Source organism: Hypomesus nipponensis, chromosome 13 (genome assembly GCF_054491055.1).
Source record: "Hypomesus nipponensis isolate SF chromosome 13, ASM5449105v1, whole genome shotgun sequence".
Taxonomy (NCBI): Eukaryota; Metazoa; Chordata; class Actinopteri; order Osmeriformes; family Osmeridae; genus Hypomesus; species Hypomesus nipponensis.
In genome coordinates, this window is record NC_140373.1 from 8,172,980 (window position 1) to 8,198,058 (window position 25,079).

At 48.4% G+C, this 25,079-nt stretch overlaps 2 protein-coding genes across 4 annotated transcripts; both read left to right on the forward strand.

Annotated features, from left to right (window-relative positions):
* Positions 1-7,167: 7,167 nt before the first annotated feature.
* On the forward strand, positions 7,168-11,814 carry ercc4 (excision repair cross-complementation group 4). 2 transcript variants are annotated; one of them, XM_084671127.1, is made up of 11 exons: positions 7,168-7,633; positions 7,736-7,916; positions 8,110-8,305; positions 8,435-8,642; positions 8,732-8,912; positions 9,015-9,146; positions 9,247-9,351; positions 9,439-10,003; positions 10,267-10,359; positions 10,447-10,559; positions 10,675-11,814. In XM_084671127.1, the coding sequence occupies exons 1-11, from the start codon at positions 7,457-7,459 to the stop codon at positions 11,415-11,417; spliced, it is 2,694 nt and encodes an 897-aa protein (XP_084527253.1). In that variant the 5' UTR covers positions 7,168-7,456; the 3' UTR covers positions 11,418-11,814. The 2 variants fall into 2 exon arrangements, with proteins under 2 accessions (XP_084527253.1, XP_084527254.1); XM_084671128.1 differs by having other exon boundaries at positions 9,018-9,146.
* Positions 11,815-12,350: 536 nt separating this feature from the next.
* On the forward strand, positions 12,351-25,079 carry mrtfba (myocardin related transcription factor Ba). Of its 2 annotated transcripts, none has more exons than XM_084670526.1 (17): positions 12,351-12,510; positions 16,940-17,153; positions 18,892-18,957; positions 19,071-19,126; positions 19,239-19,314; positions 19,452-19,613; positions 19,745-19,908; positions 20,023-20,163; positions 20,274-20,521; positions 21,772-21,919; positions 22,059-22,535; positions 22,636-23,127; positions 23,321-23,437; positions 23,608-23,763; positions 23,874-24,011; positions 24,202-24,262; positions 24,490-25,079. In XM_084670526.1, the coding sequence occupies exons 2-17, from the start codon at positions 17,009-17,011 to the stop codon at positions 25,077-25,079; spliced, it is 3,237 nt and encodes a 1,078-aa protein (XP_084526652.1). In that variant the 5' UTR covers positions 12,351-12,510; positions 16,940-17,008. The 2 variants fall into 2 exon arrangements, with proteins under 2 accessions (XP_084526652.1, XP_084526653.1); XM_084670527.1 differs by having other exon boundaries at positions 20,277-20,521.

A 25,079-nucleotide genomic window follows, 5' to 3' on the forward strand; every position in this document is an offset into this window, starting at 1 on the left:
CTTTTCCCACACTGGACATACTTGGCATCCATCCCCTCCTCCGCTTGATGTTAACTGCATACTGTAATGTTGTTGTTTGGATTATGTGGTATTAAGAAGGAATACTAATGTTTTAAATCCTCCTTAGCCTTTGACTCGCTGTATCAGCCACTTTACAGCTATCAGGGATTTCATGTGTCATGTTTGTATGTCTGTGTGTGCCTTGTCTCCCTGTGTGTCTATTTTCTATTCAAATGTATTTAATTGATTTGAGAGTAGTATAAAAAAGCTACATTTGCAGGCCAACTTGAAGGGTCAGACCTCATCTGAAATCATTACTGTGTCGCTGGCAGAAACACGCCTGAATGTTCTGTAGCTTCTGCATCAGAGGATCCTTCCGCTTCCATTGAATCTGTCTGATATATCAGAAACAAAGAGTGAGGGGGCAGAAGCGAAAAGAAGAGGCAGTTAAGGTAGAGAATGAGACTGCGTCTTGGAGAGGGAGTGAGGAAAGAGGTGGATGATCGGCTAATTGTTCTTTACTCTCTCCATTATCCTCATCCTCTCCATGCCATGGTTCTCAAAACCAGCCTTCTTCGAAATCAGAATCCCAAAGACAGGCCTAATCCTTAAAAATGAACAAGTAGGTTATCACAATACAAGTCTGAACATGAACACACACAGAGGAGGCGCACTCTTCTTCCTGCACTGTTTCCTGCACCAGAAACCTTTTTTCGCCAGTTTTGCTGCTCACTGCTCTTACATGGGATTTTTCTTTAACCATATCCATACCATATCTTATCAGAATGAAAAAAATATTGTTCTAATTCTGTTCCCTCCTCTCTGCTCGGCTCCTTCACTGAAGGAAGGATGTCAAGAGAGCTTATATTGCTCTGTGAAGTGTGCTTTGGTGGACGAGGAGACTAGGAGACGATCCAAGGGACCATAGAGAGATGCAACCTTGTTCCCAGGGACAACTTTATCCTTCAGTAAAAAAAACACTCAAAGTTTCATCCGTTCTGTCTGAGTTCTGACAACCAGTTTGGATTTAAACCCAAACATGGAACAGACGTGTATATTTGCCTTGAAAGAACTGTTAGAGCTGTATCACAGTCACAATACCACCATTTTTTAGTGTTTTATTGATGCCTCAAAAGCGTTTGATTATGTGAACCATGAAAACGTATTTGATAAATTATGTAAGGACGGGTGTTCCTAAATGTCTGATAAGAATCCTGGCTTTCTGGTATGCCCAACAAAGTATGTGTGTGAAATGGGGAAATTCTATATCTGCCCCATGCAGTATAATGTCTCAATTTTTGTTTAATGCTTATATGGACGATTTGTCAATGTTTTTAAATGATTGTAGAACCGGTTGTGGGGTTGGTAACAGTATCATCAGTCATCTAATGTATGCTGATGATTTAGTAATTCTCTGTCCATATAGTGCTGGACTACAAGGGATGTTACAGGTGTGCTCCCAATATGGATCAGATTTTGATATCCAATACAATGCAAAGAAAAGTAACATCAACATGATTGTCCAAAGCAGGGGGACTCTAAACACCCTTCCCCCAACTTCTTCTTGTCTGGAAACAAACTGAATGTTATTGATGAATGTAAATATCTGGGACATTACATCTGTGCTGACCTGTCTGATGACAGAGACTTAATAGACAGTGTTGAATGCTCTATGGACAAGCTAATATGCTGATCCGAAAGTTTGGTGCATGCTCACCACCAGTTAAGACCAAACTGTTCAAAGCATACTGTACCCCCATGTATACTGCCCACCTGTGGAGGCACTACAAAAAGAGTAGTATGCAGACTGAATGTTGCCTATAAAGATGGCTTGCGGATGCTGCTAAGGATACCGCGATGGAGCAGTGCAAGCCAAATGTTTGTTAATGTGGATGTGCCCACCTGCCCTGCAGTGCTGCGCAGACTCCTGTACAGCTGCATGTGCAGACCTACAACCTCTATGAATGTTGTCTCTTAATCTATGGACCTAGTAAGTGTCCAAAATAAAGCTTATGATGATGATGAGGAGTCATGAGTGACTGTGTGACGATATGTTAATGTTTCTCAGAGCCAGTCCCTAAATCCAGTGTCTCTCATCCTCTCCTGCTAATGATTCACTGACATCTACTCTAGCCTGCACTCCCCTGTCACCTACTGACACCCTCTTCCAACCCCTAAGCTGTCTGTGTGTGTGCGCGTGTGTGTGAGCATGCATGTGTGTGTGAGTCCGTCTGTCTATGCTGCCAGGCCTAACTGAATTATTCATCTAATATGCTTTCTGACAAACCACGTCAATGCAGCATCTATTCACCGCTAGGAAGATGATTCTCTCTCTCTCTCTCTCCTTCTCTCTCACTGCTAGGAAGATGATTCTCTCTCTCTCTCTCTCTCCCTCTCTCTCTCTCCCTCTCTCTCTCTCGGTCTCTCTCTCTCCCTCTCTCTCTCTCTCTCTCTCTCTCTCTCACACACACTCTTTCAATATATCTCTCTCAGTCTTTCTTTATCTCTATCTTTCTTTCTTTGTCTCTGTCACCCTCCCTCCTTTACCTCCAAACTCCACATTTCTCTCTCTGCTTTATTGCCATTCAGTGTCACAGTGATTTGCTAAACTGGATCTGACAGGCAGTCAGGCTTGTTCATGGCTCTTATAAAAGCCATACATTTGCTTTAATGGAATTTTCTCCCCTCCTTTCTATTTTCCTCTGCTTTTTGTGTTTTGTCTTGACCATGTGGATGCTGCTATGATGTATGTGTGCTTTGCTTTTTCAGTTTCAGTTTGGGAAATATGCAAATGGCCCTGGAAAAGTAGGTCTCTTCTTTTTTGGTAATCAGCTTCCTATTACGTAAACAAAGTAATTAACATTGAATGTATCATTAGCGTTCAGCTCTGTGAGGCGGCTTGACTTATTTGAGCAATATAAATCTGAGCCTACAGTTAGTCTATGTGCCTTCTCTTCTCCTGGGTTCTTCACTAGCAATCAAGTAACAATCAAGGTCCAAACAAGAAAACTTGTTTTTGTGAATAGTTGATTCTCAGATTTGTTTTAACATGTTCTGTGCCCTTAGATAGTAAGATAAATTATGTTTTAATATGTTTGTCGGGAGCAGCTGTCTCTCTCACTCTCTCTTTCTCTCTCCATATATGTTTCTCTCTTTGTGTCTCTCCTTCTCCCTACCTTTTTACAAAACATCTATAATTAGTGTTGTCTATAAATATGCACAGCAGGTTTGTCTTGACGGTGCTGTTCTATTTGGGGCCCACACACACCAAATCAATCTGTCCTCTCTCTCATACAGATGAAACTAACGGCAGTGTGTAGAGTGTGAAGACAAAGAAGAAGACCACAAAATCACCACTGTAAGCCAAGACATCTGTAGTATATGAAAGGAAGTCAGCTCGTGGCCCCCCACACACCCCCTGTGTCTGGCTCCTAATGATGGTTAGAGAGAGGAGAGTCTTTGATTCCATCTTTCCGGTTGACTCCCAGGCTCGGCACTCAGTTTTAACTAACTCATCTTATTTCACCCTCAAGCCTGCTATCAATCTCAAGCTGTTCTCTTGTCTTTGGCTGAGGCACGCGGACTGTAATGCTGTCAGGAAAATGCACACGGCACAAACCACCACTGTGCTGGGCTCGTCTTTACAGTTGTGAGGGGGAGAGTTGCGTGAGGAAAGTACTCCATGTGGGGTTGCGTGTTCACGTCCTGCACTCTCCCACTCATGCCCTTTCCGACTGGTTTGAGTTTCATGGACAGAAGCTATGACATCATCAATGTGTGTCAGGTACTGAGACTGAGATCTTTAGGGAGTTGTGCAAGTCATTTTCACGAGGGCAGCACAGACAACACAAACAACATCTAGAGCAGGATGGTAGATCAAATACTGAACAAACGAACACAACAATATTATACTGCCCCCTAAAGGCCCATCAGTGACAGTGTAGCACATCTCCCCAAAAGTTTGTGGATGTTCAACAAAGTGAGATGTTATTGGGATTTATTGTCATCCTTGATGACTGTAGTTCTTGCAGGTTCTACACACAGTAGCTAGATTATTCCAATACTAAGTTCAGGGCTAGGTTTACAGTAATGCGCCACTGGTTAAACTCCTTAGTCATGACAGGCTGTTTAGCGGGTTGACTTCAGTGGTTGACATGAGTGTAGTCCTGTTCGTGAGGGAGAAGAATCGAGTGGCAGAACAGACGGTTCAATGGCCTAGATGACGTAACCTCTTTTAGGTTAATCTCTGGGTTTGTTTACATCACAGCCTCACTATCTGGGTGGATGGGCTTGTTGGAGACACGTCTTTTGAAACATTCATGTCTAGGCTACACCGAGGTGCTCCACCAGCCCTGCCTGAAGCACAGGATCCAGGCCAAGTCATTGTGGGTCACACCATACTGACATCACTTATTCATCGCTCGGCAGCTTGACAGGGAACACTTCCTTGTCTGCTGTACTCCAAAGGCCTCCCCAAAACCCCCTCCCTCTCATGGCAGGAGATGCTGAGAAGGAACTCCCTTTGTTAATCTGTTTGTTGCTCAAATGTTTCAACTTGATTAGTCTTTTGGTTGAATTCCTATGAGCAGAGGCGACATATCTTCTCATCAAAAGTGAAATACTGAGCTGCAGTTGGAAGGGAATAACTAGTGTGTAAACACTGTGGCTGGTAATTTCAGGCCCAAAGCCAAAAGTCACAACAGCTGTGAGTCATGCTGTTAACATTTTTGTGTGACAGAGCCTGGGCTGTAGAGGAAGGTGGGCAGAGTTGTGTGTGTATGTGTGCATGTGTGCATGTGTGTGTATGTGTATGTGTGCGTTAGAGGCAGTTTCCTCCTCAACTACCATTCACAAGGCTGCTCTATTCTGGATGGTGATTACACTGCCTGCCTCTTCACAGTGATGGAGGAACTGTTCTAAAAAGCCCAGCTGGGCAGGATTCACACACACACACACACAAACAAAGACTCCTATACATATACACACATGGTTAGAAACCAAACATGGTCGGCCCACTGATAAAAATATAAAATGTGTTCAATTTTCAACATTTTCAACTAATTATCTCAGTCAGGTCAATAGCTCAACATTAACAGATGTGCTAGCTAATGTAAAGCCGATGAAACATGAGAAATGTTTCATACCCACTCCATAGAGTACGAATGTGATGCTTTCAAGATATTATCTACTCTGGTCATTTCATTCTCAGTCTCTTGTCAGTATTTAGTACCGTTGGAAAGTATGAAAGACACAGGGTTGGGTCAGATTACTTTGAAATGTAGTCTGTTACTGAATACAAATTACATGGTTATTTTTGTCACTAGTAATGTAATCAATTGCTTTGCTAAAACCTTACAAAAATTCAAACATTTTGGGAAGAGTGTTTTTAAAATAAAAAAATGGTAGATAGATGATGCATCTTTTCTCCCCATGAAGAGGGATGCTGGGTTGGAATGGTTGGATGGTTGGATGAGTCTGTGTGGTGGGGGTGGTATCGTTGGATGGTAGGGGGAGTGTGTGGTGAGGGATGGTCAAATGGTATAGTTAATGTGAGTCTGTGTGTGGCTCTGTGTGTGTGTCAATGTGTTTGTGTGAGGGTGGGTGTGTGTGTGTGTATGTGTGTGTGTGTGTGGGGGGGGGGGTTCCACTCTTCATCCTAACTATTTTTCTGCATCTTTCTCTCCATCTTTTTCCAAGTATTTTTCACCAGAAACCTGCCAACGCATCCAGCATTTATGGTCTGTGTTTGAAAGACAAGAAAACCAGAACACTTGCACACTCATAGACTGGTGGACACAGATCCACATGACCTTATTGAAATACCTTAGATACATACATGGGACAGAGCCAGGTGAAGATCTGTCTGAGCCAGCTTCTTCTCCTCCTCCGTATCAGCTCCAGGAGAGAGGCCTGAGCCTGGGTCAGGGACTCCTCCAGACCCTGGGTCTTCTCGTCCACCAAGACCTTGTTTTCCTCCTCTCTTTTTGTCAGCAGGTATTTTAGCTCTCCTGTGGCTGACTCCATTTGAGCCTTAATGGCCACCATGCTCACTTTGGTCTGCTCCAAGAGGCCCTCCAAGCAAGAGCTGCTCTCTTCAGCTGACTGGGCCTTTGTAACTGCCTCAGTTAGCTTTTCCTGGAGAGATGTGGCCCTCTGCCTCTCTTCCTCAAGGCTCGGTTCCAATTGCTCCGTTTTGGCAAAAAAAAACGCTGCAGCCAGTGTTGGTCTGATTTTCTGAGTTCCTATTGAAGCATTCTGTGCACCTCTTTCTGCATCTGGCCAGTCTTCTTCTGCAGCTGCTGTTCTGCTTTGGTAACCTGCTGTTGAAAGTCAAGTCGTGGCTGCTTTGGCTGGTGTCGGCAACGGCAACCTTTTATCGGCGTCAGTGTCACTCAGGATCCGGGGATCTTTAGCTACTCTTGAGTTGGCATGTTGCAGTTGAAGATGCTTGACAGATTAGAGTTTGTGTTCGCGGCGATGGAGAGGTGTTTTTGGCCTGGACACAATGTACTTTGTACAGTTACGTTTTTGTCCTTTCGCGCAACTAATACGAAGTAATGTGCATATAGGCCTAGAGGTTAGGTATACCTCTATCTCTCAAAAGACGTCCTTAGCGGTTCTGCCATTCTTGTTTCGCCTCTTGAACTCTTGGGCTAAGTCAAAGCAACCTTGCAAGACTTGATCTGATCAAGATCTGATCTTTCTCCTTCAACCACAATTTGCCACAGGTTAACTATTTCTGAATCGGTTTAGAAAAGATTTCAGTTGATCAATCATTCTTTAAATCCACTCCCTTTAGAACAGAGGTCATGTAATGATCTACATCTACATCCTCAAGTGATTTATGACATTTGACGTTTACGACAAGGCTAGGCATAATGGGGAAAATACTTGGCCTACATTTTGGGGTGCAGTTCATTTTATCTAAGTTAACCATAAGTCCCAATTTGAGACAGCTTTAGATGCCAAGCTCAGAAATCTGACAGCAACCTCAGTATCTCTAACACGTCCCAGATCTTCTTTGTCCAGTGCTCTCGAGCGTATACAGTACAGTGTCCACTGGATTACAACTCCGTTCCAGTAGACGGCGCTACTTCTCAGTGTTGAAAGCGTATTTATTCAATGTCGTCATGTGACCGGATTCGGATATGCTATTTCAAAACATTAATGGCGGCGGTGGGGAGCTCTTTTAACTGCATAATGAAAATAAAACATAACATAATGCCATGATGGTATACTTACATCAGTTTTAATGAATAGTGTAAATTAATTTCTTGTCTTTTATTGTACTTATCTGTGTTCCTTTCATCAGTTGTAGTCCAACTACAATTGGAAGCTAGCTAATTCTTAGTTGTCAACTCACCGTGGCAAGTACGAATGGTCAACGCAAAAACAAACGCTTTATTTTTCTAAACAAGCAGTTGACCAGCCATTTGTAGTTTAGTGGAGCACCAATATGGCAGGCCCACTGCTTGAGTTTGAAACGGAGATGTTCTTGAGTCTGTTCGGCACAGACGGGCTGCTGGTGACTGCTGAGGGGATGGGCATAGACCGCATCCTGCTGCAGTTTATGCGTGTTTACTCGGAAGAGGGGAGCCTGGTCCTGCTTCTCAACACCACCATACCCGAACAAGTGAGGGAAGGGTAGATACCCTTGGTCAAAAGCCAGCAGTAGTATCAACTAATCTGTTAGTTGAAGACATGGCTTTTACTGAAAAAACTCCCTCCCTCCCAGGAGTACCTCACAGAGCAGCTGCGAGCTGAAGGAGTTAGCCATCTCCCTCGGACAGTGACTAGTGATGTCCAGAACTCAGAGCGCCATAGCGTCTACACCCAGGGAGGAGTTCTGTTTGTGACCAGTCGTATTCTGGTGGTGGACTTCCTGACCGACAGGATACCTGCCAACCTCATATCAGGTCAGAACCAATCAAGGGGGATCAGGACCGTCTTTGAGTCACAGATGGGGATCAAATCTTTGTCCTTTCACCACCATCTGGGCTTTTCAGATGCAAGCTAGGCACCTTATCACACAGGCATTGCAGACTAAGTTTGAAAAGAAAGTGTTCCTCAACACCCCATCTTATAGGTTCCTATCCTGCTCCTCCCCAGGCATCTTGGTGTACCGGGCCCACAAGATCATCGAGTCGTGCCAGGAGGCCTTTATCTTGCGCCTGTTCAGACAGAAGAACAAGACCGGCTTCATCAAGGCCTTCACTGACAAGGCCACAGCCTTTTCCTCAGGCTTCTGCCAGGTGGAGAGGGTCATGAGAAACCTATTTGTCAAGAAGCTCTACCTCTGGCCCAGGTAAGGATGCTATTTAGTGTGTTATACAGATAGAGATAAATAGTCACAGAAGGGTTTGTTTATGATTGGATGTTGGGGCTTTGAGATCGTGTCTTTTTCGATTTCTTTCCTTTTACGTTTGGCCCCCAGGTTCCAGGCATCGGTGAACTCTGTGTTGGACAGACACAAGCCGGAGGTGGTGGAGCTGCATGTGTCTCTGACCCCAGCCATGAGGGCCATCCAGAGCTCCGTCCTGGACATCATGAGCGCCTGTCTGAAGGAGCTCAAACGCTACAACCCCACGCTGGAGGCTGAGGACCTCTCCCTGGAGAACACCCTAGGGAGCGCCTTCGACAAGGTGCGTGTGTGTTGACAGTATTTGGTGAAGTTGAACATGTCCATGATGACGCTGTAAATACTCATTCCGTGTGTCTGTGGGGTCCTTAGACCATCCGCCACTACCTGGACCCCCTGTGGCACCAGCTGGGGGCCAAGACCAAGGCTCTGGTCCAGGACCTGAAGGTTCTGCGGACCCTGTTGCTCTACCTCACCCAGTATGACTGTGTCACCTTCCTCAACCTCCTGGAATCCCTCCGCTCCAGCCAGAAGAACTTCGGCTCCAACTCCGGTAACTTCACTTGAGATTAACCAGACGTACCCTCTATACAACTTCAGTAGTCCTTTCTATACAGCTTAAGGTTGGTGGGCTTTCAGTGTCTGTGTGTTTCAGCAGGCTGGTTGTTCCTGGACTCTAGCACCTCCATGTTTGTGAATGCGAGGAGTCGTGTCTACCGCATCCCAGAGAACAAGAAGAAGATGAAAATGGGCGGAGCTGAGCCAGAGAAACAAAAGAGTTCAGCCGGTAACCATGGGAATACACACATCAGATTTCTAAGCACATGAGTTCATTGTGATGGCTGGTTCCAAACAGTCTCTACCCCCCCTCCCCCCCCTCCATTCAGAAGTGAAGAGGGAGCTGGTCCTGGAGAACAACCCAAAGTGGGAGGCTCTGACGGAGGTGCTGCAGGAGATAGAGAAGGAGAACAAGAGTTTGGAACATGAACCAGGTCAGCTGAGACTGTAGCCAATTGAATTGGTCTATAAATCAGCAGTTGAACCCATCTAGAGAGACTGCCTTGTTTATTCCCTCGCAGGTCGCGTGCTTATCTGTGCCAGTGATGACAGGACGTGCGCCCAGCTGCAGGAGTACATCAGCCGGGGCGCGGAGTCTCTGCTCACCCGCCTCTACACGCGCACGATCGGCAAACGGGACGCCCCGACATATGAACCCGATGTACCCAAACTAGGCAAGATGGGCAGAAAGCAACATGAGAAAAACTCCAAAGGCAAAACTGTCAAACCTAAGACTTCTACGGGTAGAAAGAGAGCATCCCCAACCCTCACACAGATGATTGTGAAGGAAGAGAGGGATGAAGGAGAGAGCATGGGCAGCAGTTTGGATGAGGGAGGTGGGATGGAAGGACAGGAAGAGGAAGAAGAAGAGGATCTGAAGTTAGACTTATCGTCCGATGCCTACTATGGTGTGCTGAAGGAGCCCCTGACTGTGATCCACCCTCTGAGGGGCTGCACTGACCCCTACAGCTTGACACGGGTACTGCATGAGGTCGAGCCCAGCTTTGTGGTGCTGTACGATGCAGAGCTCAGCTTTGTCAGACAGTTGGAGGTCTACAAGGCCAGCAGGCCTGGGAAACCACTCAGGTCAGTATACAGACACACCACAGATCATACTAAGAAGACTTTTAGTCAATAATCTCTGTTTTGTTTTTTATTATTACATTTGAACTATTATTAGAAAATAGAATCTCTTGCACTTTTCCAGACATACAGTAAAACTAACAGATGATTTGATGATTGTTTCTCATGAACAGTCAGTGTCTCAGTAGGTAGTATACTTTTAGACCTTTAGGGACCCAAGCTCAAGGTTACTGTGCTCCTGTTGATGCTTGTTTGTGTTCCTGCAGGGTGTATTTCCTGATCTATGGAGGCTCTACAGAAGAGCAAAGGTACCTGACGGGCCTGTCCAAGGAGAAGAAGGCCTTCGAACACCTCATCAGGTCAGAAACGGACACTCTGGTAACTCTGTGCTCCGATTTATAATGACTGTTACATGACTAATATGTGTCTTATTTGTGCACTGGCAGAGAGAAGGCAACAATGGTGGCGCCTGAAGAGAGAGAGGGAAGGGAAGATACTAACCTGGACCTCACTAGATGTCAGGAGCCTGCTAATGCAACCACTAACACCAGGAAAGCAGGCATGGACTCTCAACTACTACGTTCACTTATTTTCTTTTGAATCCATCTGGTTGGTTTGTCCTGGGTTGTTTTTTTTCTGATTGGTTTGTTCTTGTGTCTCTCATCCACTCACAGGAGGCCAGGAGCAACCCACGGAGCCTTCGCGCGTCATCGTGGACATGCGTGAGTTCCGTAGCGAGCTCCCGTCCCTACTGCACCGCCGTGGGCTAGACATCGAGCCTGTGACCCTGGAGGTGGGAGACTACATCCTCACAGACGACACCTGCGTGGAGCGCAAGAGCGTCAGCGATCTGATTGGTTCTCTGCAGAGCGGGCGCCTCTACACCCAGTGCCTGTCCATGACTCGTTTTTACCGCAAACCCATCTTGCTCATCGAGTTTGACCCGGCCAAGCCATTCTCCCTTGTGGCCAGGACTGACTTCCGCCAGGAGATATCGGCTAACGACGTGACCTCCAAACTCACCCTCCTCACCCTTCACTTCCCCCGGCTCCGCCTCCTCTGGTGCCCCTCCCCCCACGCCACGGCAGAGCTGTTCCACGAGCTGAAGCGTGGGCGCCAGGAACCGGACGCCGCGGCTGCACAAGCTGTGACCGCAGAGTCCGACACGGTAGCTGAGTCAGCGGATATCTACAACCCTGGGCCATATGACTTCCTGTTGCGCATGCCTGGGGTCAACGTCAAGAACTGCAGAGCACTTGTTAGCAATGCAGCTAGCATTGCAGAGCTAGCCACACTGAGCCAGGACAAGCTGGCACAGATTCTGGGCAGTGCCAGCAATGCTAGGATGCTGTACGAGTTCCTGCATAATGTTGTGAATGTGCCTACCCCTGTACAGAAGGGCAAGCAGACCTCATAAACCTGAGAGGGACTTTGGATGAGAATGGCTGTGTATTGTGTGCACTGTATCAGGTAGTCATCAGGTTACCTGCAGCCCCTGATTATGGAGAGAATTTTGCCTTAGTGCTGTAAAGTTGTGTTTGTGTTTGTTTGTAAATGTTTGTATGTTTAATAGGACATTTGGAAGACTACGTTTTTTTTTTTTTTATTATGAATAATGTATAAAATGCAGTGATTTAAATAGTACTATGACTATTTAATGTGAATGAGTGGGTTGAATGGATTGTACTGGCCCTGGATAGCAATAATCAGATGTACTTTAAGCGGGATGGCTGACTTAAAAGCACCTGGTATCGTCTGCTTCTGTCCTAATTTATATGGCTTTTGGAAATAAATAAATCAATGAACTTGCAAAATGTAGACCGTATTAATTAGGGGTCAGGGAAAATCGATTCACATATGAATTGCGATTCAGTCTTCTAGCGATTCACATCAATTCACAAATTTCCATAATCGTTTTTTTTTTTTTTTGAATTTATTTTAATGTAAACATATTGAATCGAAATTTGATTAAAAATCGAAAAAATCATTAATATATTTTTAATCGAATCGTGACCCCAATAATCAATTTGAATCGAGAAGTACCAACAGATTCCCACCCCTAGTATTCGTATCACATTTAGATAAGTTGATAGATACGATGTACATTTTCCGTGGTAATCCATTTTTTTGCATCTTTAAATAGCACATGTTACACAGTAGGCATGCTAGCAGTATTTTCCTTTACTTGATACTGCCAGTGCCCCAACATTGGCCAACATATATCGAGTTGATATGGCTTTGGTTCCAGATCTTTTTAATATCTATTTCCAAAAATCTTAGAAACCACGAGCGCCCTCTGCGGTTACGTGACTTTAATTGCATACGCTTCCGCTTCTGATACATGATTACGTCATTCAATGTATCCGAGTAGACAGCAGGAGCCATTTTACTCTGAGAATAAAAACTTCGATCTCTAGTAAATCACAGAGGACATATTCTGTCGACATTAGTTGTAATGTAGTGGTAAACCGAAGGACAAACGACCTGGGACGCTTAGGCTGTTTAATTCGGTAAGATCCGTTCACTGGACCTTGCTGTCTTGTTTGTAGCATGCCAGTTTGCAGATACTTACAGTACATAGCAACACGCTAGCTGTCTTAGATGTGTGGGAGGTTGTTGATGCTATCATGTGTTTCAGTTAGCAAATGAAAAGGTGCCCTGATAATTTTTAAGATTTCATTACATGGTGCTTTGGAATTGTAAACTGTCATAGCTGGCCCACATCCCATATTTCTCATAACCTGAGGTGTGTCTCCTAGTCAGTACAGTCAAGACGAGAGACAGGAGTTTGTAAGGCAGCAGCTCGCTGCCAGCAGAATCATGAATCATCGGGGAATTAAGCTAGATGTATTTTGATTGTTTCTGAGACTGTAACAGCAATGTCGCACCAGCTGTTGTCTAGAGACCTAATACATTATTGGGTCTAATCCTGTAATCTGAGTTGGGTGCAATGCTAACGTTAGCATTGGAGGAAAGGGATTTTGGTGACCTGAGTAATAAGGTGACCACCCCTAGGTAACTGCACTCTTGTTTAGAGAGGCTTGGCGTTTTGCTAGCTATCCATGTCATGCAACGTTGTCCTCAATCCATTTAATTGGTTGTAGGACAAGAAGCATAGCCTGGATCGTGTACGTTTGATATGGAGCTTACTGGTGTCTAAAACTGAAGGGGGCGGGGGGTGCTGAAAGAAGCAGTCGCACGTGTCACATCAAATGCGCCCATAAAGTTTAAACTTGTGATGAAGGAAGATGTAATTCTCTACAAGCTTGGTGGGGTCTGAGTCACAGTCTAGTCAGCAGCCAGTCTGTTCTATAGTCTAAATTTAGCAAACAATAGCTTGCATGTTAGCAGAATTTGTTAAGTGAACAGACAAGGAAAATAGCCCCAGATGTGTCTTTAGGATGATGTGACAATTATTATGATGATGATTCTTCAGTCTGACAGCAATCTGAAGAGCAGATGGGATTGTGTAACAAGCCAGAATAATTGCGGCTGGCATTTTTGCCTTAAAAAAATTGGTTGGACCAGTCTATTTCAGTTACATTCAATGATGACTCAAATAGTCTCTGAAAACTGATATAGTTCTGAAGCGTCTTATTTTAAGTCTCACTTCTTGGCTAGAACACATTGTTTGAGGTGCGCACACACACACATCCTTCCCCAGTATTTTATGTAACTAGGTGATGGAGTGTGTGTTTTGAGAAAGACCAGACCACCCTGCCAGAACAGAGAGAGACAGTGTGTGTGTTAATGAGTGTGTGTTTACTTGGTGAATCCTGTTGTACCAGCTTGTATTAGGCTACTGGTCCAGCTCTGTTCCGCTGGGTTCAGAATCACATGCTCATAACTGCTGCCCTGCTCTACCGTTTAGACACATAAACACCAATGTGGATCCTGCTGTGACTGGTCAGCATGTTTGTTTATTTTTTAGATCGAAATCTACAGGCCTGTCTACATACTTCTTTGAGGTGACTGGTCTCCAAACGCCTGTCTGTATAGTATGCCCTTAATGATTGTAGTTGACTGAGCAGGCTACTCCGTGTCATTTCACTATGAGCGGAATGCCTCTAGCTAAGGTTGCTTAAAAAAAATCACCTGTCATTTTCTCAATACATGTCTCTGAATCTGGATGGAATGTAATGACCTCAGTCTGGTTGCGCACACACACCCTCACCTGCCCATCCCTACCTTAAGCCCAGGTATGTGATTGAAGTTGTGAACTATGGACCATGGGGCTACAGCAGTACTGCCTGCAGCCAAATCACAACATTCTACTCTAGTGCCTCACCCATCTCTCCTCTCTTCAATGATCTACACAGAATACATTACATAAACGAAAGTGGCCTGACATTTAAACACACTACTTACCCCTGCAGGGCAGACAGGGAGGGGGGGGGGTTAGAGAGGCAGACGAGTATGTGTGGATGGAGGGAGGGAGGCTGGGCTGGGTGACATGCAAACAGGGAGTGCGGGAGAGAGACAGACAGGCAGGCAGATACAAAGAGAGTGACACTTTTTTTTCCCTCTTTCTTTCTCTTGCTCTCGCCCATCGGTCTTCTTTGTCAAATTTCCGTGTGTCTCACAAACATCACTGACATAAGGTGGCCCTGATGCATCCCTGACGCATCCCTGACGTCCCCTCTTCTCATCACAAACACTAATATGCAAACCAGTGCTGCTGCTTAATACAACGTGTGGCTATTTATACCCCCTGCTGCCCCTCGGCCGTGCACATCCTCATCAAGCTACGAGAGCTCCTTCCCGCTTTTGTTTCTCCTCATGAACACGTCCGGAACATCGCCGCGGAGACCGGCGGCGGCCAGTGGTTGCTGTGGTAACCGCAGACACCACGGGGCTGCAGACCCCTACTTCCTACTGCTGTGTCTATTCCAGTGCAGCGAGCACCACCTGTAAGCATCCTCTCTGCCTGGCTGGCTCTCTCCACGGCCTGGTCTTCAAGCGACTCTGCTATCCTGGCCGCTAACTGGTTTGGATTGAGTTTGTGAAGTGCGCTATCGTACTTGGTTGGTTCCTGTTTTGGTATATCGGTGTGTTGGGGTGGTTAACCTGAACAGGTCTCTCTCCATGGCCTAGACTGCTGAGCCAGCTGGGCCTTTGTCTCCCAGCCGCCTCACGCATCTTCTTTTCCAGTGGAGGTGACAGCTTTTCATGGAATTATGGATGGCAAATAGATGTTCGACTTTGACAGATTCTTCACCAATAAGAGGTGTGTGTATATGTGTGTGAGTAAGTCGCTGCAGTAGCGGTGGAGGCTCAATGCACTGTGGGTAGAAAATCCCCGCAGAGCTCGTCCACGTTTCTGTGTCACTCTTTTTCTCTTTCTGTCACTCTCTGTCTCTTCACCTGTCTATCTCTCTCTCTCTCCCTTCCCTCCTCTCCCTCTCAGTTCCTCTCATCTCCCCAGTGTCAGCTCATACTCTGGGGCGTCTGACTAAGAGAAACAGAGTGGAGGCCGGGCGAGCCGAATCTGACACCCCGCACCGCCATTTCAAATTTCCTCCTCCCTGATGCGCTCCGAGCCGGGGCCTCACCTGAGAAGCGTTTAAGTCAACAGCTGTGCATAGGTGGCAACCAAGTCGACTCTACATGACAGGCCTGCGCTAGCCTGTCATTAAGCCTATAATCACACAGCGATATGGATCTGACCAAGCGGTCCTGGGTATCGGTTCACAGCGTAGGGCCACGGCGCAGGGGATAGTGTTGACCTGTCCCCTTCTCTGTTGACTGCTGCTCCTGACGGGCTGAAACCTGACTGTGTCGAGGCTTAGATCGGGGGGTTTGCTCTGGCCCGAGGCACACGATGGGAGATGGAGATATCTGGAGAGGGATGAGACATCTACACCTGTGGCCTCCTCGGGGGCTCGTCTAGTCGGGCTTGTTTGGAGCCGGGCTGTGTTGAGTCTGTTGTGGCTTGTTGACTCTGGAGTCGGTTGACGGTGGAGGAGGGTTCAGCCAGAGGAACATGTAGGACCTGGGGGAGAGACCTGCAGCTTGAGGGCACAGCTCGCTAGGCTTCAGTGGGAGCGAGGGAGATGGCTGGACCCCCTGGCAGCCGTGGAGGGAGAGTTTGTGAGGCCTGCAGCCTGAGTCTGTTATTGTTCCTGTACACTGGACTATGCTGCAGGGAGATTAGCTACACTGAAGGTTAACATGATTCACCGTGGACACAGAAAGCCGTATGCCTCTTTGCAGTGCAGTCATACGACACGCACACACCAACCGCCAATAGCTACAGGCCAGTCAGGACCATACTACCTATGGTGGTCCCAGGGAGTGTGCGTGTGGTTGGATTGTGCGGAGCAGCGTGCGGAGCAGGGCTGGGTTGGATTTGGAAGCGTCCGTCATCTGGCAAGCTGGTAACCACCGTAACCGCTGGTCGCCATGTGTTTGTACCACTCTGTGTGTTCGACTCTCACTCTTAAAGTTACTGCTCCCGCGGTCGTTGACCACAACAATGACATCATGACGTCCAGATTACGAGGCCAGACGGACTCTGAGCTCACACACGTACAGTCATCATGTGACCAATTGGGTTTTCCATGGTGGCTCTTGTTCAGGTCAGCAGTTTTAATTTTGCATCCTCATCAGTCCAGCCTGCTGGTGAACAACATGGAGGCAGAGCTAGGGAGAAGTACAGCCCAGTCATATGTCCTTAGAGAAAACACTTCTCACGGTCTGCAGTCCTCAGGCCAACCTCCATATCTGTATGATTCTTAGTCACATCTGTTCAGTCTGAAAGCCTCTTTAATTCATATCCTTGGACTATAATGTTTGTCTTTCAGCTGATTTGAGCAGTTGAATAGTATTGAATTGAATTGATTTCACAGCATTAAACGGTGTTCATAAGAAGACTTTTACAGAATGTTCTACCTTAAGAGGGACTGTACCCATTCTCGTCTTTCTCTCTCTCACATGTAGAGATCACCGTGACAACCGCGGTGGGACCGGGACCCTGCCCCTGCCGTTTGCCAGGGCGACAGCGGCGCGATGGAGCCCCAGGGGTGGCTGGGAGCCCAGGGGGATTGTGGGATGCTGGTCCCGAGCCCCCAGAGTGAGGCTGTGACCCACGAGCTGGAGGAGCTGACCCTGCAGCCCACCCAGAAGCTACCGCCCCTCAACCAACGCAAGAACGGTGAGTTTCCACACACACACACACACACACACACACACACCTCTAGATACACAAAACCCAAACACACGTACACACACAGATGTAGACACACACGTCGAGTGCATTGGAGAGAACTGATAGATGCCTCTTGATCTGGAAGCCTGAAAGAATCTTCCTGCCACACACACACACACACACGTGTCCTGTGATGTATCACTCTGGTCATCACATAGCCAGGTCAGGAAACACTGGTCACAGACCACACACACTGCAACAGGTCTCCCATGTTTTCCCCGTGGTAGTGGGCCAAAGTACAGGGGGATTATAGGGAAAGGAAGCAGCCAGGCCCTAGTCTGTCTACACACAGGAGTGGCCAATCTGCCAAACAGGTTGGAGTCCTGAGACAGGGCTAGAATGTCTCACCTTCAACTGCTGGGAGGTCACAGGTCAAGCTCACAGGTTGACAGACGTGTGACCTAGTGAGTCTGTGTGATTTCCCCGTGCGTGTCCAAGTCTGCCGGTGTGTTTGTGCGTTCTGTCCGCTGTGCTACGTCATGCGTGCGTAGAGCGGCATGTGTGAACCGGTGTGCGGCTCCCACTCACCGTGTGTCTCGCAGAGGGGTCAGCCTAGTCAGCCACTGGCTGGAAGTGTGACTCGTTCACACCCGACAGACCCCTGTGTGTGTGTGAGTGTGAGACTGTTGTTCTCAGAAACATGGTATGGGTAGGCCGTCCCACACGCATTTAGAATCCCTGAAAGTTTGTCACAGTAAAAAAGTACTTTGTAAATGGATGAGGGTCCGAGTTATTCATTCAATCTATAGAATGGAACGCAAAAAGTGTCTTGAGTGATTGTCCTGGGTTTCACTCTGCTTTATTTTTGAAAGTCCTTGAATCAAAGGCAAATTCCTGCTTGTTTACTAAGGTGTGGGAGTCCAGTGGGAGGTGCTGGTGCTGGGATGGTTAACTTGAGCTGCCCCAGTCCTGCCTCTAGCTGTGGATCACTTACTACGGAGGGGGAGGGAGGGGAGAGGGAGACAGAAAGAGGGAGGGACCAGTAGTTGTATTTCTTCAGAAAGACAGAGACAGAGAGGGGTAGAGTCTGGAGTCTCCAGTCCAGCTCTCAGAGTGCTCTACTGTGTGGACTGGGACATCTGGGACTTGAGCTAGGCAGAGCTGGAAGCTGACCTGACAGGCTGTAGACCTCGGAGAGACCCTCGTGGCTGGGACCATGGCCCTTCTGGAGGTGGACAGCCCATCGATGTGCAGATACCGACCTGGTGATGCTCTCTCTTTCCACCTGTCTCTCTTGGGCGGTGTGCCGCTCCACAGATGCAGGGCAGGAGACGGGGGTCTGTGTGGTAACTGTGTGTAGCCATGTGGAGTGTTGTCTGTTTGTGGGGGCAGCTCTGCGTGATGGGGGACAGAGCTGTGCTGCCGTCTCTGTCTCACCAGCAGGACAGGATGTGAGGCGGGAGGTGGTCAGAGGGGTCAGGCTGAAGAATGTGTGTGTTTGGGGGGCGGGGGTCTGTGTGCCTTTTTGATGTAGATATCCAACAGTTTCCCCATTTTAGTTTATGACTTGCAAACTAACTTTCGCCTCTTCCTACGGGCTTTTCTCCTGCCATCTCTGGCTCTCTCTCTGTCTATCTCTGTTTCTCTCTCTCTCTCTCTCTCTCTCTCTCTCTCTCTCTCTCTCTCTCTCTCTCTCTCTCTCTGTCTCTGTCTCTGTCTCTCTCTGTCTCTGTCTCTCTCTCAGTTCTGCAGTTGAGGCTGCAGCAGAGGCGTACCCGTGAGCAGCTGGTCGACCAGGGCATCATGCCACGTGAGTACGGGCACTGCCACCCTCACACACACCACACACACACACGCACGGCAGCTCGCTGCTTCAGATGTTGGTACGGCTCGTGTCTGATCTTCCAACATTCCTCCATGCAGCTCTTAAGAGTCCGGCGGCCTTCCATGAGCAGATCCGCAGCCTGGAGAGAGCCAGGGTGAGGAGCGCACACGCGCGCGCGCGCACACGCGCACAAAACCTTTTATCTTTCAAGTCAGAGTCGGCCAGTTGACATCTCTGACCGTGCTTTATGCCTCCCTCCTCCCCAGACGGAGAACTTTCTGAAGCACAAGATCCGCAGTCGTCCTGAGAGGTCTGAGCTGGTCAGGATGCACATCCTCCAAGGTAACCTGACCAAGGAGCCACTATCCTGCTCCTCACCAGGGTCACGTGATCCAGGTTATCCAATAGGCATGACAACTTGTGACATCTTGGTACGGTGACTAACCATGTGTGTGTGTGTGTGTGTGTGTGTGTTTCAGAGACGGGAGCAGAGCCCTCTCTGCAGGCAACCCAGATGAGGCTGAAGAGAGCCCGCCTGGCTGACGATCTGAACGAGAAGATCTCCCAGAGACCCGGACCCATGGAGCTGGTGGTGAAGAACATCCTGCCTGTGGACTCCAGCGTCAAGGATGCCATCATAGGTGAGGGAGGGGAGGGGGGGGGACAGACAGAAGAATGGAAGTGTTTTGTCTGTGTGGTCTTTGACCAGTCCTGGTTGATGTGTGGTTAATATGCTGCGCCTCTGTGCTGCCCCCTGGTGTTGGTCCCTCAGAGGGCCAGGTCGACTACCCCGGCTTCGACGAGGACAGTGGAGACGCTCTCTCCCCAGAGCAGCCAGCCAGCCACGAGTCCCAGACCTCAGCCCCCTCCCCTGGGGAGGCCAGGGCCCCTGAGACCCCCTCTCCTTCCCCCTTACCCAGCGCCGTCCTACCACAGGTCGGCACACCACACCTCCATTCAGGAAGCCGGGGGCAATTCAAACATGAACATATTCTGTCGATGCACTGTATGAATTTTGAATTTCGCCGTCTCCTTTTCCTCATTTTTCAGTCCTTGCCTGTGGTCACCCAAGTAACAGCAGACTTCCTCAAAGGTCTCTCCGCCAATGAGCAGCCAGTGTCCCGTCCTGCTGCCCCAGCTCAGCCTATCACCACAGTCGCTCCCTCCAAGCCGGGGCCAACCCTGGTGAAAGTAAGCAGATTAAGAGACATCTTAAGTTTAAAGGAAAGCATGTATATGAATCTGGCCTCCCCATCTTATCCCCATTTCTGTCCTGTCCACCCCCTCCCCCCTCCCCACAGCAGAGCCAGCCCAAGCAGCCTTCAGAGAAGAGTCGCAGTAAGAAGGGGAAGGAGGCCAAGCCCAAAGTGAAGAAGCTCAAGTACCACCAGTACGTTCCCCCGGACCAGAAGGCCGAGGCCAGCGAAGCCCCCATGGACTCGTCCTACGCCAGGATCCTGGAGCAGCAGCAGCTCTTCCTGCAGCTGCAGATCATCAGCCAGCAGCAGCAGCACTACAACTACCAGACTATACTACCTGCCCCTCTAAAGTATGTTGTTACTGTTAGTATACTACCAGACTATACTACCTGCCCCTCTGAAGTATGTTGTTACTGTTAGTATACTACCAGACTATACTACCTGCCCCTCTGAAGTATGTTGTTACTGTTAGTATACTACCAGACTATACTACCTGCCCCTCTGAAGTATGTTGTTACTGTTAGTATACTACCAGACTATACTACCTGCCCCTCTGAAGTATGTTGTTACTGTTAGTATACTACCAGACTATACTACCTGCCCCTCTGAAGTATGTTGTTACTGTTAGTATACTACCAGACTATACTACCTGCCCCTCTGAAGTATGTTGTTACTGTTAGTATACTACCAGACTATACTACCTGCCCCTCTGAAGTATGTTGTTACTGTTAGTATACTACCAGACTATACTACCTGCCCCTCTGAAGTATGTTGTTACTGTTAGTATACTACCAGACTATACTACCTGCCCCTCTGAAGTATGTTGTTACTGTTAGTATACTACCAGACTATACTACCTGCCCCTCTGAAGTATGTTGTTACTGTTAGTATACTACCAGACTATACTACCTGCCCCTCTGAAGTATGTTGTTACTGTTAGTATACTACCAGACTATACTACCTGCCCCTCTGAAGTATTTTATTACGGTTAGTATACTACCAGACTATACTACCTGCCCCTCTGAAGTATGTTATTACTGTTAGTATACTACCAGACTATACTACCTGCCCCTCTGAAGTATGTTATTACGGTTAGTATACTACAACTACCAGACTACACTACTTGCCTTTCTGACTCCAGGCCTGTTTGTCTACCTGACCTTCAGACCTTAAACGGAACATTCTCCAGCGTACATAGAAAGCAGTCAAAATATTGTTATTTCCAGTCATGCACGGGGCCATTAGCGAGTTTCCAATAACAAACCCTGTGTAATGATATTAATAAGCATCAGGATGTTGTTCCAGATGCTTCCATGACAGACCTCTAAACAGCAGCAGGTCCATTAGAACAGGTCGACTGGAGTGTTCCATTTACTGACTGGGTAGTGAGGCGCAGGAAACGACTTCCTGGCATGGTTTTGGCTATAGATCCACCTCTCCATCTCATTCTCTCTCTCACTTTCTCTGGCTCCGGTCTCTCTCTCCCCCTTTCTTCTTTTCTCACTTTCATCTCCCTGATCTCTCCCCATCCCCCACAAACCCCCATCCCCAGACCCTAACCCTGCCTGTAAAAACCTGCATTACTTCTGTCTTTCCCCAGGCCAGTGGTGGAGGGTCAGACCAATGGTGCCAACAATCTGCCAACCTCTATTATGGTATCCCTGCCCGCCGCGGCGCCCGCACGGCCCAACAACAGCCTGTCCAACCGCAGGCCTGGCGTCCTGCCTGCCAACCTAGAGGACATGAAGGTAAGAGGACAGGCTCCCGTAAGCACGATAACTGCTCAGCTCCAACACACACGTCCTTAAGTCAAGCATTGGTTGGTTCAGGGTTAGGGTCGGTTTACTCTGACCCAGAAGCACCGCCTTGTGATCTGTCCCATTCAAGGTGGCAGAGTTAAAGATGGAGCTGAAACTGCGAGGTCTCCCCGTGTCGGGAACCAAGACGGACCTCATCGAGAGGCTGAGGCCCTTCCAGGACAGCCCCAGCCTCCCATCCTCAGCCCCTGCTCCAGCCTCAGGCTCTGTGCCTGGCCCTAGCCCTGGGCCCTCCACCCTGTCCTCCCTAACTATGGAGGTCATCTCTGCCCCTGCCCTGCTCTTGCCCAACCATCAGGGGGCACCAGAGACCATGAGCCCCACCCCTCCAGTCTCTCCGGTCCCCTTCGACCCCTCTAACCTCCGAGGGGACCCAGGGATGTCTGAGCTGCCCTGGGACCCCCAGACGGTGAGCCCTGGTCGCCCAGGCTCCTCGCCCCTGGGCCTGGGGATCGTACCAGGGAAGGTACGAGAGGAGAAAGACAGACGCCTCCATGAGAAGGAGCGCCAAATAGAGGAGCTGATGAGGAAACTGGAGCAGGAACAGGTTGGTGGGGAGAGTTCATGGATGGATGGGTGGATGGGAGGATGGATGGATGCTAAACCATGAAAAGGACACGAATATGAATGGCAATTTATTTTTTCAGAGGCTTGTGGAGGAGCTCAAGATGCAGCTGGAGGTTGAGAAGAGAGGGCCAGTAGCCCCCACCCCCTCCATGGACACCTCCATCACCTCTTCCGTCATCCCCAACACCCTCACCTCCAACTCAGTCAAGATGGAGGGCAGGGTGGCCCCGAACTGCTCCATCACAGCCACCTCCATCTTGGGAGCCCAGCCTCAACCTCCGGCTCTCTCCACGGTCGTGAAGCTGGAGGAGGCCGTCTCAGTCCCTCATCTGCAGCTCCAGAACCAAACATATACCCAGCAACCCCACACCCAAGCTCAGACCCAACCTAACCACCACCCCCAGCCCAGTCCTCCTAGCCTGCCCCAGTTCTTCTTTAGCCACCAGGGGGCAGTGTCCCATGTGTTGGGCCAGCCCCAGACCCTACAGCCTGGCACCCAGATCCTGCTGCCAGTCTCTCTGCCCAGCAATGCCACGGCCATCCAGCTGCCCACCACCGCTCTCAGTCTACAGGTACATCATCAATTAATATATATATATATATTTATTTATGAAATTAAACTAACCAATTCATCCATTAGCCGGTTAATCAGTCAAACAATGGTACTGGAAAATGTTACTTCATCAAAGGTTGACGTCATGGATGTTGAGTTTCTTTTCTCTTTTTCTCTCTCCACCTGTTCCTCATGTCTCACCCTGTCTTCAGGCCACCATGTCAAATCAAGCCCCAGGCCTGGTGCAGGCCTCCATCCCCCAGATGCACTCTGCCAACATAGAGATCGCCCCCTCTCAGCAGCTAGCCAATCACAACCACTTACTGCAGGTCAGAGACCACAGGAAAAACCTGCTTAGTAGATGATTTAGATTTTATTTATAGACTGTAGCCACTGTAAAAAAAAAAAAAGAGGAAATGGTTAAATAGACTTTTTAAACTGTAAAACGCTGTGTTTTCCTTCCCTGTATGTCCCTCAATTTTCTCCATCATTTCTACAGAATCTGACGGTGTGCAACAGTACTGGCGCTGGGATGGTAGAGAACCAGACTAGGCCCGAGATGCATCCCCAGGTTTTCCTAAGCAGCTCCCCAGAAAACAGGATCTCGCCTCGGGCCTCACCTAACCACACTCTCTCCAATGACCCCACAAACAAGGTGAAAAATTGCTTATTTGAACAATTCATCACCCTAGATGTTTGTTAAGACACACTAAAACAGCTTACTTGGCTGCTGTGTCTAAAGTCCTTGTCCTCCTCCACCTCCAGTTGCCCTCTGCTTCCCAGCCCACCTTCCTTCTCCACCCCTCCAACCTGGTTGGTCAACCCCCCAAGACCAAAGAGCCCCCCCGCTATGAAGATGCAGTTAAGCAGAGTCGTAACCTGCACACCAACAATCTCCCACAAGTACGAACATGTGACCGAGACACAGACCAACCCACGTCCGCCCTAGTCTCTATAAAGAACAAAGACAAATATATTCAAGTTTTTTACTTCATAACTACATAGCATTACTTAAAAGTTAAAACCTTGTAGTTACATGGTAACTGCTGTGTGATTAAATGACCTCAACTTACCCTTTTAGCTCTCTCCTCAGGTTACCATGGCAACCAGTCAGCAGATGGACGACCTGTTTGACATCCTGATACAGAGTGGAGGTGAGGATCTCAGCAGGAACATGGTTACCACCTGAACAACAGCCTCTAGTGCTCCTGTAGTACCTGACCTTCAGGCAGTCGCAGACCTCTTCTGTCTTGAGGCTTTAATGCATGACAATGAAGCAGTGGTTACTCCTAAGGTGTTAAGATGCCTGTGAAAAGTCCCATGGCTCATGCTAGGATCATAAGGTTTATAATGTTGTGATGATGATTTGTTTTTCCTCTAGAAATGACCCCCTTCATCCAGCATGACCCTCCTCTGTCTCTCGCCAAGAACATCCCCCTCCACACCACCACGTCTGCTAATGTCACTACCCTCCCTGTCAACACAGCCCTCTCCAGACACCCACCCCAGGTCCAGTCTGCCCCCCCTCCCACCCTTAGCCCCAGCTCTGACCCGAGCTTCAGCCTCAGCCCCCCCAGCATCCCTGGCCTCATCCTCAGTCCCAGCCCCGACCCCAGCCTCAGCCTGACCTCCCTGGCATCCGACAACCAGCTAGAGGCCTTCCTGGAGCGAAGCCTGGGGGTAGGAGTAGACCCGTCCCCAACCTCGGATCCTCGGACCCTGGGTCTGATAGCGGAGCTGCAGACCCATCTCCTGGAGCAGCCCTACTCTCCCATGGACACCTCTGAGTTGTCTTTCTGTGACTCCTCCTCACCCCCCTCGTCCCTCAACATGGGCCTGTCGGACCCTGCACTGGATAACATGGAGTGGCTGGACCTTACCATGCCCACGGGGCCAGCAGGGGGGGTCACCCCTCTGGGCATACCCTCTGACCTGCTGGACACCCACGACCTGCAGCTGCACTGGGACTGA

What these genes read in the sequence shown, in the direction of transcription:
- mrtfba (XM_084670526.1), top strand. Translation starts at nt 17,009, where the DNA reads ATGGAGCCCCAGGGGTGGCTGGGAGCCCAGGGGGATTGTGGGATGCTG. An exon ending in CCTCAACCAACGCAAGAACG is followed by an intron (nt 17,154 to 18,891) that starts GTGAGTTTCCAC and finishes TCTCTCTCTCAG; the next exon opens with TTCTGCAGTTGAGGCTGCAG. An exon ending in CCAGCGCCGTCCTACCACAG is followed by an intron (nt 19,909 to 20,022) that starts GTCGGCACACCA and finishes CTCATTTTTCAG; the next exon opens with TCCTTGCCTGTGGTCACCCA.
- ercc4 (XM_084671127.1), top strand. Translation starts at nt 7,457, where the DNA reads ATGGCAGGCCCACTGCTTGAGTTTGAAACGGAGATGTTCTTGAGTCTG. An exon ending in GAAACAAAAGAGTTCAGCCG is followed by an intron (nt 9,147 to 9,246) that starts GTAACCATGGGA and finishes CCCTCCATTCAG; the next exon opens with AAGTGAAGAGGGAGCTGGTC. An exon ending in AGGCCTGGGAAACCACTCAG is followed by an intron (nt 10,004 to 10,266) that starts GTCAGTATACAG and finishes GTGTTCCTGCAG; the next exon opens with GGTGTATTTCCTGATCTATG.